The 20,480-nt window shown below is 36.3% G+C and overlaps 1 protein-coding gene across 16 annotated transcripts in view; it reads right to left on the bottom strand.

The window, feature by feature from the left end:
* Positions 1–20,480, bottom strand: part of NEK1 (NIMA related kinase 1) — a 50,526-nt gene that overhangs the window by 5,417 nt on the left and 24,629 nt on the right. For 10 of the 16 annotated variants that reach the window (XM_072862524.1, XM_072862520.1, XM_072862521.1 and 7 more), the window contains 14 exons: positions 19,150–19,252; positions 16,022–16,105; positions 15,353–15,436; positions 12,511–12,588; positions 11,348–11,443; positions 10,636–10,809; positions 8,776–8,841; positions 8,452–8,686; positions 6,624–6,776; positions 5,762–5,953; positions 5,060–5,180; positions 4,765–4,847; positions 3,570–3,787; positions 773–927 (listed from right to left, as the gene is read on the bottom strand). In XM_072862524.1, coding sequence (XP_072718625.1) covers positions 773–927; positions 3,570–3,787; positions 4,765–4,847; positions 5,060–5,180; positions 5,762–5,953; positions 6,624–6,776; positions 8,452–8,686; positions 8,776–8,841; positions 10,636–10,809; positions 11,348–11,443; positions 12,511–12,588; positions 15,353–15,436; positions 16,022–16,105; positions 19,150–19,252 — 1,842 coding nt within the window. Of the gene's footprint in view, positions 1–772; positions 928–3,569; positions 3,788–4,764; positions 4,848–5,059; positions 5,181–5,761; positions 5,954–6,623; positions 6,777–7,115; positions 7,182–8,451; positions 8,687–8,775; positions 8,842–10,635; positions 10,810–11,347; positions 11,444–12,510; positions 12,589–15,352; positions 15,437–15,580; positions 16,106–19,149; positions 19,253–20,480 lie in introns of those variants that run through there. The other 6 variants (XM_072862528.1, XM_072862530.1, XM_072862531.1 and 3 more) reach the window with 4 other exon arrangements.

Below are 20,480 nucleotides of genomic sequence, written 5' to 3'. Positions count from 1 at the left end.
GGAGGGAGGAAGAGACACAAATATGTGTCCTCAGTCCAACATGACTACAGCACTGATACCATTATATCATGCAAGACACAGGCAATAAAGATTAGCTAAGCAGATACCAGGCCATTTTGTAAAAAGGTGACGACAGGTCCTCAATTCAACTTTATTAGTAAGATCATTTCAAAATCTTTGTATTCGTGCACTATTATAGAACCCTGGCAAGTATAACATTCCCAATCCAGATAAAAATGTGTCTGGAGCAAAAAGAGATCTAGATCTCCTCAGAATAGATGAACCAGATAATTTTATCCCTGCAGACTACCCAAGCTGCAGGGAACAGTCAAGAGCCAGGGTCAGATTTTGAAGCCCCTGAAAGAATTTGGGGGACCTGAAGGACATCCCAGTACAACAGTAGAGAAGATAGATGAGCAAGATTCCCAGAACATACAAAGAAAGGAAATATTCAAGAAATCTTTATTTCTAGAAGAGCGGTAGCCATCAACTTTGATCTGCTTCAGTGGAATGAAAGGTGCAGAAGCCAGGCAGAATAGCATCTTGGATGGAATTTGGAAGGAAATTCAGACAGCTATTGTAAGCAGTACATCCCATTAGCTTCTCAATTCTCTGGAACAAGACTCAAAGTAAATGGTGATTCAATACAGGATTTTTAAAATTTGGGTAAAAACCCCACGCTGGTATACTGTGTATAATTGTTAGTGTCTAACCCAAAATATTCTTGATCTAAGATGCCTGTTGAAATACTTGAGAAACTTGATACACTCACATATCCTCAGAATCAGAGGGTCCTTCTTTGGCTTGCTCATCTTCCGTATCATCTGTTTCAAGATTATGTTGATGCTGCACATCTGCCACACTGGGAACATCGACTAAAGTTCTGTACAGTTTGTAAAGATCTGGGAGCGAACATGTTCTCAGCATCTGCAAAGGTAACAGAAAGCCTGTTGGGTAACAATACTAAAGACAGCCTGAGGTTACAAAATACTTTAAAATGAGATTTTTTTTGGTCCCTTTTCATTTGAAGGTCAATTTCAAAATAATGATGTGTCCACCACAGATACTCTAATTGTTGAAAATCCCACATCTTGAATTTTGCCTCTCAGCTAAAAGGAAAGCATTCCTTCTGCCTTTACGGGTTATAGTGATTGAAAAGCTTTAAGAACATGAACTGACACACAGATCCTGGTTTTGTGCAGATTTGTTCGTTAACTTGATGGCTACCTAAAGAAAAGGAATGTTGCAGTAGATAAATAACATATATGGAACTGTTTACAATGTATGCCTGTCAATCACTTACAGCTTAGAACCATTTTAAGTAGCTGAGACAAAGGAATATTTTTTAAAATGACTTTTTATTATTTCTCTAGGTTGGTCACTGAAAACAGTAACTTTTGTTTATGGTATATTTCAAGGCAGTTCCATAGTATTAGAAAGAAGTTCATCACAAGAAGTATTAGAATTTCAAATTACAACAGTAATTTGTTGCAATGGAAATAAATCAACATGGAAACAAGGTAACTGTTTGCTCAGTGATCTACCAGATCTCTCTCTCAAGATGTCTAAGAACCCCCCAAAATTACTAAATATTTACCATAGTATTAATAAAACAAGACCTAATCTGCACTAAGAAGTTTTACCAATAAGCCTCACCTTCCTTCAGCATAGCTCTGAGTACATCCATGTTCAGTGTGTGCTCCTAATGAAAACCCCTTAATTTTAATGAAAAAAGTAGTTCCTCAGCTGCAATTTATACCAGCACAGTGTATTCATATACATGCTCAAGTATCAAATCTCTGTCAGCACATGGCCAGAATATTATTGCCATCGAAGGAGTAACCACCCTTTTTGACCGCTACTACCAAAGTGAAGGAACAATTAGAAGACTGACTTTAGCCCATCATTTGAAAGTTTCCAGATATTTTGAAATATGCGTCTTTTCCGATTAGCCTACTTCTGTCAGCCTACAGACCTGCCTACAGATAGGCCACTAACTCTGTCTGCCCCGCTTCCTGCTAAAGGTTTCCTTAGTTTCTGGGTAAGAGCTGCAGCAGAGATGTATTTGGGAAATTCCAGAAAGTTACACTTGCAGATACTGCAGAGAAGTACTGAACGTCCTCTTGTTGCAACCAAATGAGGAAAGGGAATTTGTTGCGCTCTTTCATCAAATCTACTGCAGCAGAAACAACACATCTGTTGCTCTTCTCCAAGCTCTCTGCTATTACACAGAACTCATCTGGTACTGCATTAACAGTTCTGTGACAAACACTGCCATAACACATGCCAAACATGCAGTAACAAGTGACATACTGAAGCAGTTCATATTGATACACTGAAGAACTTCATTATAAAGCATATCCATTACTTTCTAAATCTGATAAGGGTACAAAGAATGTTCATCTTCCCCCTACTTACAAGTTAGCTTTTCTGTAATCATTGTCCAACTGCCAGATAAACAGCTTCATAAGCTAGGGAAGTTAATGATAGACTAACTATTGAGGAATCAAATTTAGAATAGTAAATCCATATATGTGAATATATGGATCTGTGAAAACAGATGCAAGTTTGTCAAGAAGCCTTATTTTCCCACAGACGCAAACAGCACTATCCCTGATATTATGCTTCCTAGCAATGCATCAACCAATAGATATAATTCAATATTCACTTAGTCATCAATAGTGCAGCTTCTTTCGTGCACTCACAAAAAAAGGCTGGGAGTTAAATGAAGAAACGCTCTTCCTTATCTGGCATTCCACCACCGAGGAAATCCTTTACTATATATCGATTGAATGTAACGCAGGTGTGCAAGTTTCCAGAGAACCCTTGCCACCATTGTTTCTCCAAAAAGCAGCTGCTCTTTTATACACTTTCCACTTTAGAACCCAGGCAAGTACTGCATGTAATTTAAGAAGTCTGTTTTATCTACTAGTTCCATAACTATTCTTAAAATATTTTAAATTCATATCAAAACCACATTCCACTATTCTATGCTCATTTCAGACTGTGAGCTACCACTCAACCCTATGTAGCATTTCCTGGTCAGGAAATGCCTTCAAGAAAGCAGTTAGTTCCATTCACCCTTCTTCAGTCTTCCTGCTTCACAGCCAGAAGCTGTGCTAGTTGGTTAAATCCTATAGGAAAAAACCCAATCACTTAGTTGCCAGAAATGACAAGATACCTTTGCTGATCTGTTTGGTGTTTATGTTTATGATGGCAAGGTAGTGATAAGTCTGAAAAACTGCACAAAAAGGAGAAAGCAAATGGGGGAAGTTCAGGATTTCCTCATGAACTCCCTCAGTTACGTCTCAGAGAAGTGGTGGCATTCCTCCACGAACACCTGGACGTAGAATGCTGAATGGTGAAACCAGAGACTCTCACTGCTGCGTGAGTCCTGCTGATACAATGAACACAGTGCAGTCATACTGCAGGGCAGACATGGCTAGACAAATACGAACTCCTGCTGAAACAGTTATGCCATCTGTTCTAGCCTCATTCAGCTCAGTAAGAAAATAAGAATAATATTACTATAGAAAAACAAGTACTCCTTTTTAGTTTTTTAAACTTGCCTTTGGGTCGTTTGCATCAAAAAGCCCTGTAGAAAGTCCAATCAACAATGAACTTTTGCCTTTATTTTTTGCTGGTGATATGGAACGTGAACGAGGTACGAAAGGCTCTTCCTGGGAAGACTGAGCTGACAGAACTGGTGAGGCTGTTGGCACAGCTGTGGGCTGTATCACCCTCTGGAATAAGGGTTCAGGTTGCAGAGAGTCACTGGAACAAGTTTCTGATGTAGTAAAAGAAAGTCCGTTACAAATCTAAACAGATTAAACACCCCAAGCTCTTGAGCAAAAGGTAACTAAAGTGAGTAAAACTAACTCATTTCTGTTGTACAATTAAAGGAGAAAATAGATAGCACTGTAAAAGTATTAAAATCTCTCTGGATTATTTTAGTAAATACATTATATTGTGAATTTTAACTTTGAGAATATACAGCCCTCAGCTATAGCCTATTCTATTCTCATGCCTTCTAGTTTCTCATTATCCAGTCCATGCCTGAAATTATGGTGTCACCCATTTTTATCTGTTGCTTCTTGCCTTATACCAGATTTCTTCAAAGCTACCTCAACATAATTCGCCCAAACACTGGAAAAAAACACCCAGTTTGCTTAAGCCACCCATAAACAGATGTCAAGTGTCATCAATGGTACTTGACACTGTTGCCAATGTATTTTCTATTCTACTGTAAAATATGCAGACCTTCTTCTGGTCTCTGAAGTTATTTCAAAGACCTCCAAGAGCAAGCAATTCTTCTATGCAATAAAAGATTATCACTAGCATCTGCTTAAAACATTTTTTTTTTTTAATCCAAGCTGCAGCTCAATATTAATTTGAGATGTCTATAAATAAAGCAACACTTTTATTACGTAAAATCACCAGATTTCATAACATTTTAAATAGTCATTTTTAAAAGGTCTAACATTCAGAAACTTGACATTCACTTTTAAGTATCAGTGTGGGCCACTGCCCTGTTCATCTATACATAGTGTAGCTTTGTTTTTACATGTTTTCTTCCAAAATGGCAGAAATAACACCCACAATTTGTCTTCCTAATCCATCAGAAATATGCTTTTTATAAGTATGAACTAAAGAAAATGAAAACAGAAAACTTGCTCTTTCGGGGTTAGTGAAGAAGTGAGAAGGGATGGCTCAAGTATTCCATACTGCCAGCTATAATAAACAAAACAAGAGACTTCAACTGACCTTCTGGAGCTTCCTTTTGTGGTTGCACCTTGTCAAGCACTACTTTCTCAGAAGCTGCCTCATTTATTCTGTTATGTTGTGCCCTATTATAAAATACCACATCCAGGGGAAACACAATGTAAAAATAGTCATTATTTTACTGAAAAAAATCATCAGTCACCAAGTGCAGTAAAACTAACATGGCAGACAAGCAATGAAGCTTTAGCTAAGCTTAACATTTTAAAATATCTAAATCCTACTCAGTTAAAGCTAGTTGTTTGAACTGGAGAGAAAGAGATCAGAAGAGAGTACTTACTTATCCTCTGTCTCTTTTACCCACGCTTCATTAACAGTGATGGGAAGTTCCTTACACTCCTTACTCTGGTGCTCTTTACCTTCTGTTTCTTCCAACACCTCTGCTTCCAAATCATCAGGCCCTAAAATCAATAAAGTCATATACCTCATTAAAAATAAATCCCAACCAAACAAAAAGACAGGAGGGACTATACATCTTAAGATTACACTTAAATTCTTCAGCTTTAATAATTTTCTGCATTTTGCAGAAACAACTGAAGTTTTGTAACCCCAGAGCTAAAAGTTTGTTTCTGATACAAGAAAAGTATCTTAAAGCTCCAATGAACTATGTCTTCTAAAAACCTCAGTAACATTCACCCAGACATCAGCAGGGTGCTGGTATCATATAGGGGAAAAGATTCCAGCACAACTGATGGGGAGAAACAAACAAAAAAACCCAACAACAAAACTGAAGCACTTTAGAATTCCACTTGTATTCTAGAGAGTTTTCTATAAGCACGCAAAAAAGCTTTTTGGAAATTTACAAAATGCGTTAGTGAATCAAATTACAACACAGGCATAGAAAGCGCTTGATCCTACCTAAAAGGTGTTAATGAGAAACTGCACATTACTTATGGGAAGATGCAAAAGTATACAGGATCATTACTTCCCTCATTGAATTGGAAAACAGACTGTAATTAGAATGACTAATGAAATGACTTACCATCCAGCATAATAAGTTTACTCTGCACCTGGGTAAGTCCAGCTCTTTGAGATTCTTCCGGTATAGTCATGTCAGACTCTGTGATACCAACTGGTACTGAAGACTGAGCTCCGACCATAGGAAAAGCTTTCTCTTCTTTCTCCTCTTTTACAATTAAGGACTGATGATCTCCTTCAAGAAGTTCTGCAGTACCTAACATAAAATTATTCTGTTATTCAACCGGTGCTTTGACACAGTTTGATAATAAACTACAATGTGACTACAAGGTAAGTTGAGAATTTTTGTTTCTTTAAAAGCAAATAGAATAGAAAAGTTTGCATGCTTTTATTATAACTATTATGAAGAGGAAAACTAGAAATATTACAATTTGAATTTTACTTGCTACATTATCATTAGTACAAGTTTACACTTGGAATAAACATAAGTCCTTTTGTCCTTGGAAAGGACAAAAAGCAGGAGTTCACCAGAAAAAAAATCCACTGATATGGTAAGTCACATGCTAACAAGAAGTTTATAGGACCTATGTAATACAATATTCAGTTGATTACATCCTTTTAAAAAACAGACTTGTTTCTATCGATAAGCAAAGTCCAAGACTTTTCAACAAAATGAAGATCCTCTCCCCTTTCAGCACATCCTTCTTATTTTCTTACCACTTCACCGACTTTGAAATATTTTGGTATCTTCCAGTATCAGCTTGTGCTGACATTTAGAACATTTAGAACTGAGGCAACACCCAGAGGTGGAAAACAACAGCGAGGACAGAATATGCTTCTATGACTTCAAAATTGTCCTCAGTAGACAAACTGGCAATCTGACACTTCCTACACTTGCAGTGCAGATAATTACCAGCTGTGCTTACCATTTATTACATCTAGTTCCTCAAGTAGGTCGGTTTGCAGCTGCAACTCTGCTTCTCCGAGGATCTTCAGGACTGAATCAGTAGGGCTTTTGCCCCAGACTTTCCTGTGGGGTTCACCAATATCTAATTTAATTACTTCCCCCAGAGTTTGTCCTGTCAGGACACAAACACAAATATAGAAACTTTGAGAAATTAGAAACTTTTATTCACTTTCTATATGAATGAATGAACAAACAAACAAACAACCCCCACAAAACTAAAAACTACAAAGCCAGACTCATGCCACCTCACCCCAAGTCAGACAGCCTAAAGACTGCCCTCAAAAGTCTAGTGTTTTTTTTCTGCAAATTCCATTTAATAACAGGAGTTATTCAATGCCAGTTAACATCTGCAACTTCATAGCAGCAGGAGATCTTTTCAGCAATTCAGGCACTCCAAAAGAAAACAGTATAAGAAATGTTTAAAACTGGCATGATGTGGTCTTAACTTTACCTGAAATGGGAAACTAGAAAGTCTCTTGTCCTGCTATCCTTTGACATTTGTTTCTGTTATTTCTCCCTCCAAGAAAAACAGAGGATATAAAGCAACAAAGAATAATAAAGCAAAAGAAGTTTCTTGATCTTCTAATATCCTAGCCACGTAAAACTACTATGCTGTCGCAGGGCACAGAGCAGCCCTTGGTGGAGTAAGGAATGGTCTGACCGCCATCAAAGCCTCCCACGAACAAGTAACAAAGAGACAGGTTGCTAAACTGCAAAGGCAGTCTCACATATGCTTGCTTAAGTAGGTTCGAATCCCCGAAACAGAGGATTTCGTGTCTGAACATCACTCAGTACATAAACATCGAACAAGTTCTGGTATTATGCTACATATGTAAAAGACGAAGGTGTATAAAGGTAAGATTGAGTGTAAAGCCAGCAGATCTCCAGCCCATTGGCACCTGGTTGCATCCAAGCAAGGAGACCTCTGGCTCGGTATGTAAGTCTTATTATTTAATGCTTGCTCAAGTCACTTAATATTTTGTTATCCATTGTGTCTGATACCTCTGTATGATGTGTATATAGTAATAAATAGTAATATATCTACTCCTTGTGGCCCTGTAATTTATTGTCAGGGGCTTAATATAAGCAACCTGCACATAATCCCAACTATTCCTGATTGGCCCAGGCCAAGTAGTGGAACAAGTGATCTACGTGAGGCCTATATGCACGACAATGCTATGAAATAAGCCTGTCACATTCTCAACGATTATTTATTTCTACAATGTGAAACAGACCCTTAATAAGACACACTGAAACCAGGAAAAAGGTCTTCCACCCAAAAGACCAGAGAAGGTAGATAGAAAATTTGAAAAGAAAGGCTTGATTTAAAAAAGAAAAAAGCTAAGATTGATGAAGGGTGCAATAAAAGTAACATATAAATTGAGAACACCCTCAGTTTTTATTGTTCTACTGATAACATAAAAGGATTTTGAAGTTAAATAAGAAACTTTCATATATTTTAAGTGCTTTTTATTCTGTCTGTTAAATTAGTGCCTATTTAAAAGACTTTTACAAAGGAAGCTCAAAGAAAGTAACCATGCATTTAATCAGGTAACTATTTCTTGAAATTAGGAAATCATTTGTTGAATCTCCTACAGGCCAATTAATTACTCAGCCTGTGCCTTATTCCTTATCCAAGGGAATACATAACCACCTCTTTTTTTAGAAGCAGATGGCATGCAACTGATAACAAGAGGATAATAATAAAGAGTACTTGCTTTATAAAAACAGACACTATACATGGTAAACTGATTTACTAATATAATGGTGACAAAAAAAGTACTTACGGTCTGTTCCGGAGAGAGAATCTTCCATTGATAACTGAGCTAGAGGAACTACCAACTCAGATGCCCCAGATTCCCATTTTTTGCGATCTCCTAGAAGTTGATGGTCACCTTCTTGTTGTTCCTTACCATCTTCAGACCCAACTGATTCAGAGATATTTTTACACTCCTTTTTTCCTCTCTCATCTTCTTGAGCTTTAAGATTTTGATTTAATCTTCTCAGTATTTCTCGTTTATTCTGAAATAAGGGCCAACATATATCACTTAAATAGTACCTTTCTTAAAAGGAAAAGAAAACTAAATCAAACTGAATACAATTTTACATACTTGCGTTGCAAAATCTGGCTTTTTTATTTCCTCCTCAGCTTCCTGGATAGCAGTTACATTTTCATCCTTTAAGTCCAAGAAGCATAAAATACAATGTAGAAGAATATGTCAGAAAAAAATAATCTTTTGAATATTAATAGACATAATAGTGAAAAATCACCTCTAAAACCTTTTCATTGGCAACTGCAGGTAAACTGAGACAGAATGTATGATAATTCTGTTTTTATGGGGCTTCCCAAAGACAGAATTTCAAGGGCAGCTTCAGTCTTTGAACCATTCACTATCTGAAAGTGGTGAGCAAATGAACTGGACACAGTTTAAGCAGACAAGTGAAAGTTCAGAGCATGAAACATGTAGAGATAAAGCTAGATATGACCTCTACAGCAAAATGCCGCCAAATTCCAATGCTAGAAATGAGTAATTCTATAAGAGAACAAAAAAAGTGGCAAGGACAGAGTCAAGGAGCACCTGTAAAGAAAAGCAGAAGGGGGAAGAGACAACTTTAGTGATTACAGCATATATGATGTCAAGTCAATAAAGAATAAGAAAACAGTAGTTCCTTGATATCTGAAAAGATATCAGAAAGCCTGCCCAGACTAAGTTGATTGAGACTAGACAGATGGACAATTACACGAAACTAAGGCAAATATTCCATTATGTGGTGCATTTTTCAGGGAAACATTTTGGATTGTTCTTAATCTGTCTCAATTATGGGAGCAAGGAAATTTCAACTATTGCATAAGACCTACCAGGCTTCAAAAAGCAATCAATATGAACTTCATTTAGAAAGTATATTTACTCTTCAAAATTGTAAAATAGTAAATATGTAAAATTATAAAACTAAAAATTGAAGGCAAAAATGTAGAACTCATAATCTTTGTGTACAAGGCTTGTCTTCTCCAATTGCTCTGTGTGCTAATATTTAGTCAGTTATAGTCACCATCTTGCATTACTGTAAGACAAACTATCCACGTGGAAAAAATGTGTTAATGATTTAAGTATTTATCAAAACATGATTTGTTTATTTTTCCAGCTATCAACTGACATCTTTCAGTGTATTACATTTTATATACACTATTTAGCACTAAGTTTCACTATATTCCCATAGTCATAGCCTTCACGGTTGTATACAGTATATAATCCCACACTACACTGAAATCTAAAAATAGCTTAGGTAAAAAAACAAAAGTTAGCATTCAAATTAACACAGATTGTGTTAAAAACTCAAATTGTACAAACATTCACTTGTATGCTAAGTTTCACAATTGTTACTTAAATCAAATGGTGGTAGTAGAGGTAAATGTGTAAGCATTTACAATATCAGGACCCAAGATCGCAGAAAATAGAAATTAGGAAGTCTCTAATATTGTTTGAGACAACAAGAAGAGACAACACTATCAGATTCAAGTCTCTTGAACTTTATATTCTCTGTTATAATCAGTACATACTTTCAAACTCACTGAAAACAAGAATTAATAAAAAATAGTCCTATCATTCAAAATTTATTTTCTCACTTCCACCAGGTTACAAACTCCTTAACTCCCCTCTTCAAGAGGCTGATGGAAATGCTGGTTAGTTGATGTCTTCTTCCACTAATCATGACTGCCTTGATCAAAATTGAAATTGCAGCCCAGGGTTCATCATAAATAAGCCATTTTGTTCAAAGCTGATTGAATTTGAGTATCAGTGTACAGATGTATTTCAACAGCTTCCAAGTTTTGGTTTCTTTTTACTTTTTTTTTTCCTTTTTTTTTTTCTTTCCCTAATTAGAAGCAACAAGTACCCTTAATGATTTTTTTCTACCTAATCTACACATTCTTCTAAAAATTCTTTTCTTACCCTCTTCGCAAGAGTACCTACCACACCCACTTCCTTCAAAGCAGAAGTCATGGAGATGACTGGTGTACTGGGCTTCACTGGAAATTGTGACTTAGGAAGAGCTGCTCCAAGCTCTTGCAGTCCATGCACAGGACCGTGTTCTGCAGCTCCCACATGAAAAGGCACATTAGGATTCTTTACCCCTTTTGCTATCAGCTGTATAGATTAAATTAAAAAAATTTAAATCAACAAATTAACTTTAAGACTTTGCACATTAAACACAGTATTATCAAATAGGCTCATGTAAACCTTAGAAAAAGACAATAATGCCACACATTTTCATACAAAAGACAACTGCTAACTGCACATGTGAACTATTTCCAGTTTACCAGCTTCACAACATCCTGGTTTTTGTAGCGATATATTACTAGTTGGACTTGTCACTCCACAGCACACAGAAGCAAAAGAAGATTAAGTACACTTTGGTAAGTTACAGATCAGTAATAAGATACTTAAGGTGATCCTATTGATTCTTAGGTTTGATGTTCTTAAATTCTTGAACCAAATTCTTCATTCAGGTATACCTAAGATCAGGCATCTAATGAAGGAATTCTGACAGACAGATGCACTCCTCAGTTTCAGAAGACAAACTAATTATCTAAGCTTGAAAAAAACCACAGGATTTTAGAATTTTAGTTATACAGAGATACAGCACTATATACTTTGACTGCATGTAACAAATCTATTTTCTTACGTGTTCTTCCCAGGCTCTTTTCTCCCTTTCATATGCTTCCTTTCTCTTTCGCTCTAACTGTTCTTTCAGAACTGCAGCTCGAGCATTTGCTTGGGCCTACAGTAAACAAACAAGCAAAAAAAGACAACTTAAAATCATAAAAAGCATTAGTACCCCATTCCACGGAACATTTTAAAAAGAAACATTCTTGGATTACTTAATCTTCCTTTCTCTCACTTATTACTGTATAGACTGTGAAGGGAGGACTCCACTGACAATCAAAAAAATCACCGCACAAGTATAACAACTGATATTCTATGCTGAAAATAATGGCAACTCCTCAATATTTAATTACAGTTCTTGATTTGCATGATTATATTTTTAGTGTATATAGTACTCTTAAACAGAGTAATGTAAAATTAGAATCTCTACTTAAAATTAGTTTTGAAGCCAAATGCATTAATCACAAAATATTAAATATTCAGTTTAAACTTTACAAACTTACTCAACATAAAACACAAAAAGCTTCAGTTCCTGTTTCACCTCTAATTTTAAGGTTAGGCATAAGGTTAGCTTGTTTTTACATTGATCTTTGCAGATGATAGGGGAAAAAAAAAATCACAGAATAGAGTAATACTTGCTATGTATCGTATAGTAGAGATAGATATTGATATAAGAACACCACATGGAATAAAGTCCCAATCAAACATTGGATTTCTGTGAAACACATTTGCTTTAAATGTACTTCATCACAGGAGTATATAGTTCACCTTCCAATCCATGTGCAGCCCACGTCAGCACATGTAAGGGGTTTTGCCTTCCTTTATTCTTTTAACTAAAATAAAGTTTTTGTTATTTAAGGTACATCTTCCTTGCCCTTTTAGTACCAAAATGCTATTTTAGTTATACCGAATTGCCTTTAGGACTAAAGCTAACCTAGAGAAAAATCTCAAAGGCAGGGATGGGAAAAATCCTTGACTTGCTATGCTATGTCATAAGATATTTTAAAATTACTGAGATAAAACAGTTGAACAGAGTTGTTACCTCAATACAGTTAAAATAAAAACCTCTTGTAGTGGATATGTGAACAAACTACTGATAGCAAAATGAAATGCAAGAAACTTAATGAGATATGAAACAAATCTGAAAACAGTAAGTTCTACCTCCTCCCTCCCCACAACTACCTTCTGTGCTTCTATCTTTTTGCGTTTCAGTTCTGCTTCCTCACTTGATTCTTGCCCATCAGAACTGGCAGCTTCATTCTGCAAAGTAAGAGTCCTCAAAGAATTATCATTAATTCATGTATTTAAAAGCTGAGTAATGTAAGTGACTACTTGGATCATTTAGACTGACTGTATGACTAACACCGGTCATAATTTCACTAGGTAACTCCTCACTCAAAGGTAATGTCTACTTGGACAGAACTTCATCTTTGAGATTTGGGGGTGGGGTGTTTGTTTATTTGTTTGGTTTGTGGTTTTATTTATTTACTTATTTTAAAATATATGAAGCTTTTACAAGACAGGAAGAAAGTAATGTGCCTACTGTTGCAAGGGAAGTGACCTAACGATGCTGGGCTCTCACCTGCCACCCCTCATCACTGTTGCATGCTCCGCAGGTAAGGTATACAAGAAAGGTTTGAAGCTCTGGAACTCCAGTTTCTTCCACTGTATGTGCTCCAAGGAAGGTGGAATGGGTGAGGGGGGAAATGGTAACAAGTAAGAATATATAAGGTCTACCTCTGAAATCTCAGTTTTCAATCTCTCTTACTTCTTTCCACAGGCTCTGCATATTCTTATTTACAGAGCAGACTGACGAAGTTAAACAAAAATGTTCTGACAGGAGCCTTTTATTGTTCATGACCAACTTGTGCAGACCTTTTATTTAAAATAAACTCTTTACAAGGCCTATTTAGTAGGCTTCTTGCATTATAAGGAAAAGAGTATTATTAGAAATAATTTGGCAAAACACAAGCAAGAATTTTAGGTAAACTTTTATGTGAAAAATACAAAAAATAAGGTCATGCCCACCTTGGCTTCAGTCAGCTAACAGGAAAAAAAAGATGACTGAAAAGAACGCTGGAGATAGAAAACTTCAGAAAAATAATTTGGCACTTTTCATAGGCAAAGGAATGAATACATATATTCATCTATTGTATATAAAATAGGATACTACGCAGTATAGGATACTATGCAGTAGCGATAGATATAAAATTGTTAACCAACATAAGGAAATAAACATATCTATGACAAGATTTGGTCTGAGATGGTGTTCCTCTAGAAGTAAGCCTCCATGCTAAAGTTTACATCTGCAGGTCATCAAGAAAAACAAACTCCTTAGAGTTTGTGAGTGTGGTGCTTAGAGTGTGGGTGCTCCTATTTTTGAGAGAAAGTGTTGCAGCTACTCCGGGAAAAAACTGAAAGAAGCAGTGCAGTACAGCAGTGGTTCTATACTGGTAACATTTTAGCACTGTCATCAGTATTCTAAGGGCCACAGTAAGCCACAGTAAGATTTCACAGGGCTGTGTATAGAGATGACTAGTCCCACCACAGCAGTTTTGAAGCTTGTCCAAAAAAGCAGAGGAGACATAGTGTTATGAGTGAAACTAGCACCAAATGCAATTAAGACAGCATGTGCTTATGGTGCATCAGCTTAGCATTTTATGTGAGTCAGCTCTAGTGACAAACTTCACTGACCAGCCTCTACAGTAACTTCGTAGACTCCCAAGACCTTGATTTTCCTCTTGCTCCTTACGACAAACTTAGGAGAACACCCCATGTTGGTTCCATGCCACTAGCACATCTTATAAAGCTTGCGTAGTCCCCTCAAATAGAAGCATACATAACTTTTGCTCTGGATCATTCATTTTAGATTTAAAGGGGCATGGGTTCCTCTTCAATGCACTAAAGTTTTGCACCTCAATCAAGGGATTGAATTTGGTGCTCTTGCATCTCACAGTGAGATGCAGTCAAGGTTAAAGAAAATATAGAAAACAATTCAAAGGAAGTCGCTAATACAGGAAAAAAATAGAATATTTTAGCATTAACACCCCCCCTGCCCCCCAAACCTACGGCAATGTGGAACTCTGTTTAGCTGGGATGGTGGGCCAAAGAGAAACTAAGTGGTACTAGGCACGCTCTTGTGTTGTATGTCCACTCACTATACATAAGATACATGAAAGCACTTAATACAGGTGCTTAAAGAGCGTGTGTGTGGGGAGGGGCAGGGCAGGAACATTTCTCTAGTTTTAAATCACAAAGTACAATGTGAATAAATAAGCAGGTAATCACTTGAGGAAACCCAAACACTCTTAAGACAATGGACAGGAAGGGGAACAACAGACAGGAGTACAAGATCACGCAGTAGGTTAATGAAAAGATGGAAACAAACTCCAGATCATATTTACTATATAGAAATGGATTGCTTCCAAGGGTGCCTTGGATTATTCATTTGACACCTTAAGAAGTGTTCGTTCTGAATCTACTTTATGAACATATTATTTTGGTTTTGTTGTATTATAAACATATTTTGGAGAAGTGATGTTTGAAAAAAAGTGTATTGATTAAATTGAGCTCATGCCAGGAATTTCTAACTTTAATGCACACCTACAGAATGTATGAAAAGAATTGCCTCATACGCATTCTGCGTGAGCATTGTCAAAAAGTGAATTCTGGAGAAGTTCCTATAACTAAAAGCAAATAAATATAAATGTGCTAGTGCTTTATGAAAAATTTACATGTCAAATTCGGATGTAACCTTATATTGTCTTGGTTTGAAAACATTGTTAGTTTACAGGCACTGAAGCTGCACCCCCAGCACTGAAATAACACACAGATTTTGCATATTCTGGAAGAAGAGATGGAAGTACACTTACTGTGGAACAGAATTAAATGTCAAAAATATACATCTATGTATGTTTGTATATATGTATATAAAACTGCCATGAGAAAAGTCTTCCCTCAGGGATAAAAGAATACGTCCCACAGCCAACTTCCATAAGTATTTAAGATTATTTTTCAAACCAACCTTCTCTCCACGAAGTTTTGCTCTAATCTGTTGACGTTCATTAAAGTTTTGTAGCCGGATCTGTCTTAATCTTGCCAAATATTCCTAACGCAAAGAAAGGAAATAAGTTTCGGTTATACTGAAACTGTCTCCAGTATGGTTAACTTAAAAGACATAAGATTCCACAAAAAAATAAGATGGGTGAAACCCCCCCCCCCCCCAAAAAAAACCCTACACTATTACTATAACCACATTAGCATTTACTAATGTCCAGAAAAACTCTCATCTAATGAAAATAAAGAAAACTGGAACGTATTTTTCCCAGTATTAAGCTATCATTACATTTTATATCATTGAAGGCTAGGAATGCTTATATTTATCACAACAGGATTAAGATATACAGGGTCATATCTATATGTATGCACATTCAAGAACCTCTCTGAGACAGACTGATGTAGGCAACTATTATTTTTATTCTTAAAAAAAACCCAAACCAAAACCACCCCCAAAACCACCAACACCACACACACCCAAACTCCATAACTTTATACAGTAAATTATTTCCTAGGAATTTATAAAGTCCTTTTATTTTGTTACACAGATGAACCATGCAGGGAAACAAGGCACAGTCAAGGTCAAAATAGTGCTATTCGTGCAATGAGCAAAGTGGCAAACATGCGGCAAGCATACCTCTTCCTCCTTGTTTCTGGATTTCCTTCCTCTTGCAGAAATGGACCTGCCTCCATAGATATCTGCCACATTTTGCAGTGTACCCTGTTTGCCATTTAATGGTATCAAATTCAAGGTGGCTGGGGCAGTAAAATTACCTGCTTTATCCAATAACTGTTCACTTAGAAGAAACCAAATCCATCAATGATCTGCAGTTGTTCTGAAGCTGACTGATAACCCCTTTTCACTTACATGAAACATGACAGTAGTAACTAAAAATCCTGACTAGCCAAAGAGAGGGACTAGAGCTTTAAGAATATAGATACCTTCTCCCTGCAATTCCGATCTTCTCCTGCTATGTTAGAAAGCCTAAATTCTGATGGGCACGAGTTTTTCTACATCTGGATTATATACAAACCGTGGCACAGAGTTGACATTTCTGCCATTGTTGAACCAAGCCTAAAATAAAAGTGGAATCTTTCTCTGTTCTCAGATTAAGGTTTTTCCACAATGATGACTTTTTTTTTTTAAAAACATACTACAAGTAGCAATCTCAAAAACCTAACAAAATACTTAAATATACATATTACATCTAACAAGCTGTGTTAAATGCCTAATACATATGCATCCACAGTGTATAGTCTTGGTTAGTGTGACTGTCACCAAAAGGATTTCAACCTTTAAGGAAGTCTAACACAAAACAGTACAAGAATCATTTAATTCCAGGTTTCCTGCTTGGATTAAAATCCAAAATATTGAAATTATTTTGTTCATGATACAGCATAAGCCTCTGCTAAACAGGTTAAAAATATCTTGATTTGTTAACTCAACATACAATAAAGACAGTAAGCATACATGTGATAGTTACATAGACCTTCTGCCTTACAAAATACCAGGGCTTTCAGGCTTGAGTGTAGAGAACCATCGGTAAGTAAATACTCCAGGTAAGTTCTTGATAGGGAGGACTGAATCCAAATATTCCGGCTAAATACTCTCTCAGATTGAGCAAAAAATCAGTAACTCAAGGAAACAGCACATTTCTGCACTTCTGTGGTTTAGTGACTGGGGGATCAGAGAACAAATTAAAGGAACCATCCTGTGGATAAGAAGTATTCATGAGGACATGCATGAGGACTCCATGAATTCTGATTTAATCTTGAGCATTAAGTCATACAAAATGGAAAGGAATATTTTCCATATTCACTTTGTCAGAAAATATCTGTTTTTATTTTTAACTTTTTAATGCACGTTCCTGAGCTTCACAAAGCTAACTGGCACTATTGAGGTCACATCTCATTGTTCTTCATTCTAGCATTCAAGTTAGTTTAGGTATTTTCAAACTGATGGAGATTTATATCACTGCTCTTAAAGAAGAAAGAGACTGGAAGCAAGATTTTGAGAACTGATTTTAATTCTGTAGATTGTTAACTTTTACTCATCTGCCTACATTAAAATTTTCCAAGACCAGGACTCAATGTTTTGCAATGCCACACAGCCACAGTGAAGTAGCAAATTAGGTCAGCAGCTGTCTTAAAGAAGGGATGACTGAAAGTATCATCAACTCAACTACTGAATCAAACTTTAGACTGTCCCTTGATAGTTAAAATTGACAGCAACTATATTTAACAGACGCTGGGTAAATCAGTGTGAGTCATTTGACTTACAAGGCTTTATATAACAGAGAGCTGCATATTACTTGATGATTCCTACTGATTTCTCCTCTCAGATCATCACGGTCTGGACAATAGTCCTATCCCTATACAAGAACTACTGCCAGCTAGTAAAATTATTTTCCTGCACAAATAGAAGGAAGCTGCTGAGAACTTCTGCTAGCAATGGCAAATGCTAGTACATGAATTTGGAACCCTGGCTTCCAGTTGTAAGTCTTAAATGTCTGGAAGTTACTTTTACAACTGTTCAGTAACCTCCTTGTTTTATTACGGCAGCCAGTTAAGAATAAAACATTTGGGCTCAGTTGAATACATTAAAGAAACCTCAGGAACATCAACCTGAATACTTGGGTATCTGGCATTAATTGATCTCATACGTTTATATCAATGCCAACAAAGTCAAGAACAAAATGTAAGCAGGTCTTGTCTAAGGACTTGTCTAAGAAGAGGCAGCCTTAACAAGAATTGTTCATTTTTTCAAAATTATTTACTGGTCTGGCAGGTTTTAAAAAACAGAGCCATAGTTTTAAAGTGGTAGACTCATGCTTTAAAACATATATACTTATCTAAGGATATTTCACCATCAAAGCAGTGAATCAAAGTATCTAAGAATTGCTTACTGTAAGTGAAATAATCCCTGAAACAAAGACCTGGCTATAAATCATGATCTGATATTCAGATATAACTTGGGAGATGTTTCTATAAATCTGCAGTTGGTCTCATCTCACTTCAATGCCAGCACGGTCAGTTTAATTTCTGCAGCTGACAGTGATATTGTGACTTCATTGTATATGAATAGCGTAGAGAAGCATTCAAAAAGCAAAACTCTCCACATTATGAAAACACATAGTTCAGCCACACACGGTCCTAGTGCAAATGAGTAATTTAGAAGATTTCTTTACTGCAAAACAAACTTCCTAAAGGAATAGTGAATTTAGAACTGCAAACATAAAGAACAAAGAACATTTTGTGACACTGTCCACTAGTTAATCTTTAAAGAGTAAAGGTTTTAGAAACATCAACCTTAACAAAGATGGATGTCTTTATAATAACTTCTCAATAAGCAGAATGTGTTTTTGTAAAACACACTACTTTATCTGATCATTAGCTGTACCAGTTTAATCAAACATAATTTTAGGTTCAAGCTACTGAATAATACATAAAGTTTAATTTTAACCAAAACTTTAAAGCTATGAACAGAAAAAAATGTAAATGAATATTCTAAAATTCACAATATCGTTAGACACATGCAAAAAAAGATATTTTCCTTTGTTAATAAATTTACAGTCATGAGAAATGTACTGCACAATTCTGTTATATTTTAATAAAATCAATAACAAAAAGTGAAACACCTACCTCCCCTTCTCTTTTTTTTTTTTCTTTAAATACTTAGCTAGCATTTCATGGTTATGATGCTACTTCAAAGATTCATAAAGCATGCCAAAACAGTAATATACATAGGAAGACCAGATTCCATACCATGTGTCCTTCAGCTCGAGCTTTGTTTTCCATGGCTTCTCTCTTTCGTTGCCAAAATTCTTCAACTTGCTTTGCTCTATCTGCAGCTATCCATCCTTTTTGCCTGAGTAATTGCAACACATAGCAAGATGAAAGTCTCTGAAATATGACACTCAACCCCCCCCCATTTATTCTAACTAGGACACACACAAAAAAAGTAACTTTCTATGAGTAACGCATCTTCAAAAAATGCCTTTCATCAGCCAAAATACAAGTCAGACTTCCACAAAATGGAGGAAAATAGACTGAACTAAGTTAAAAGAACAATTTAAAAAACAAAACACCATGTTGTCCTTCCAGATCCTGGTCATCAAAACAAAAATTAATGTCAAAACACAATCTTAGTGCGATTATTTCTGAAAATGTCTCAGCTTGTTTCATTATTGTTATCGTTTGAGAAAAAGAAGGCTCCTTCAAGGTTTCCCTTCAGAGATGAGCAAGAACTCCTCACATGAGCCAGTCAGTAAGGTCGATACTGCAGCAGTCTTTCAAGACTGACCTACATTTGGAGTAAGAGCTTCTACCACTTAGATAATTAGCATGGTGCTAGTATCCTCAGAGTGCCCTGCGAACTCCTTTTGGGGGATCTTGGGGGATTTTTGTTTGTTTTTGAAGGGACTGTGAAGGAATTTTCCTACCTTAGAATTAGCCAGAACAAGATTTTTTTTTCACATGTTCCACCCCAGGTCAGGGACCTGCTTGGGTAGACAAGGTGGCTATGTTCGAGTTATGGTAACTGAGCATCTGGCAAGTCTCCTAGTACATACATACAATTGTTTTGTAGAGGAACCAGTTTCTGGCAAATTGGTTAGAGGTAGACTCGGAGGAACTTTTCGTATTTAAAAAAAAAAACAAAAACCCAAACCACTGAGAAATGGTGTAAGATATTCTAACAAATGGCAGAATGATAAGGCAATCCCCTTTTCCAAGTTTCCCCTAGACTCATTTGACTGAGGAATACTGAGGGTCCAGCAACAGGCAGGAAGAAATTGGAATAAGCTGATAGCAATAACCCATCAGGCTGAGACAGTTGAAGAAAAAGTCATTTTGCAATACAGGAGCTACTGCTAGTAATTCATAAATGAATTAGCACACTAATTAAACATCCTTGCACCTTGTTTTTTCTCTCCCCTCCCCCCCAGGCAACAAGGAAATGAAATATTTCCATATGCTACAATTTATTAAGAGGAAGATGGAGACAAAACTACTTTGATACAATAAAACAAACGCTGTAGCTGCTCTGAAAAGGCAAGATGATCCATGTAGTTGTTACTGGTAAAGAAAAAAAACAC

Source organism: Ciconia boyciana, chromosome 5, assembly GCF_034638445.1.
Source record: "Ciconia boyciana chromosome 5, ASM3463844v1, whole genome shotgun sequence".
NCBI lineage: Eukaryota > Metazoa > Chordata > Aves > Ciconiiformes > Ciconiidae > Ciconia > Ciconia boyciana.
The sequence above is the reverse complement of the archived record's forward strand: the minus strand, read 5'-3'. Positions and strand labels throughout refer to the sequence as shown.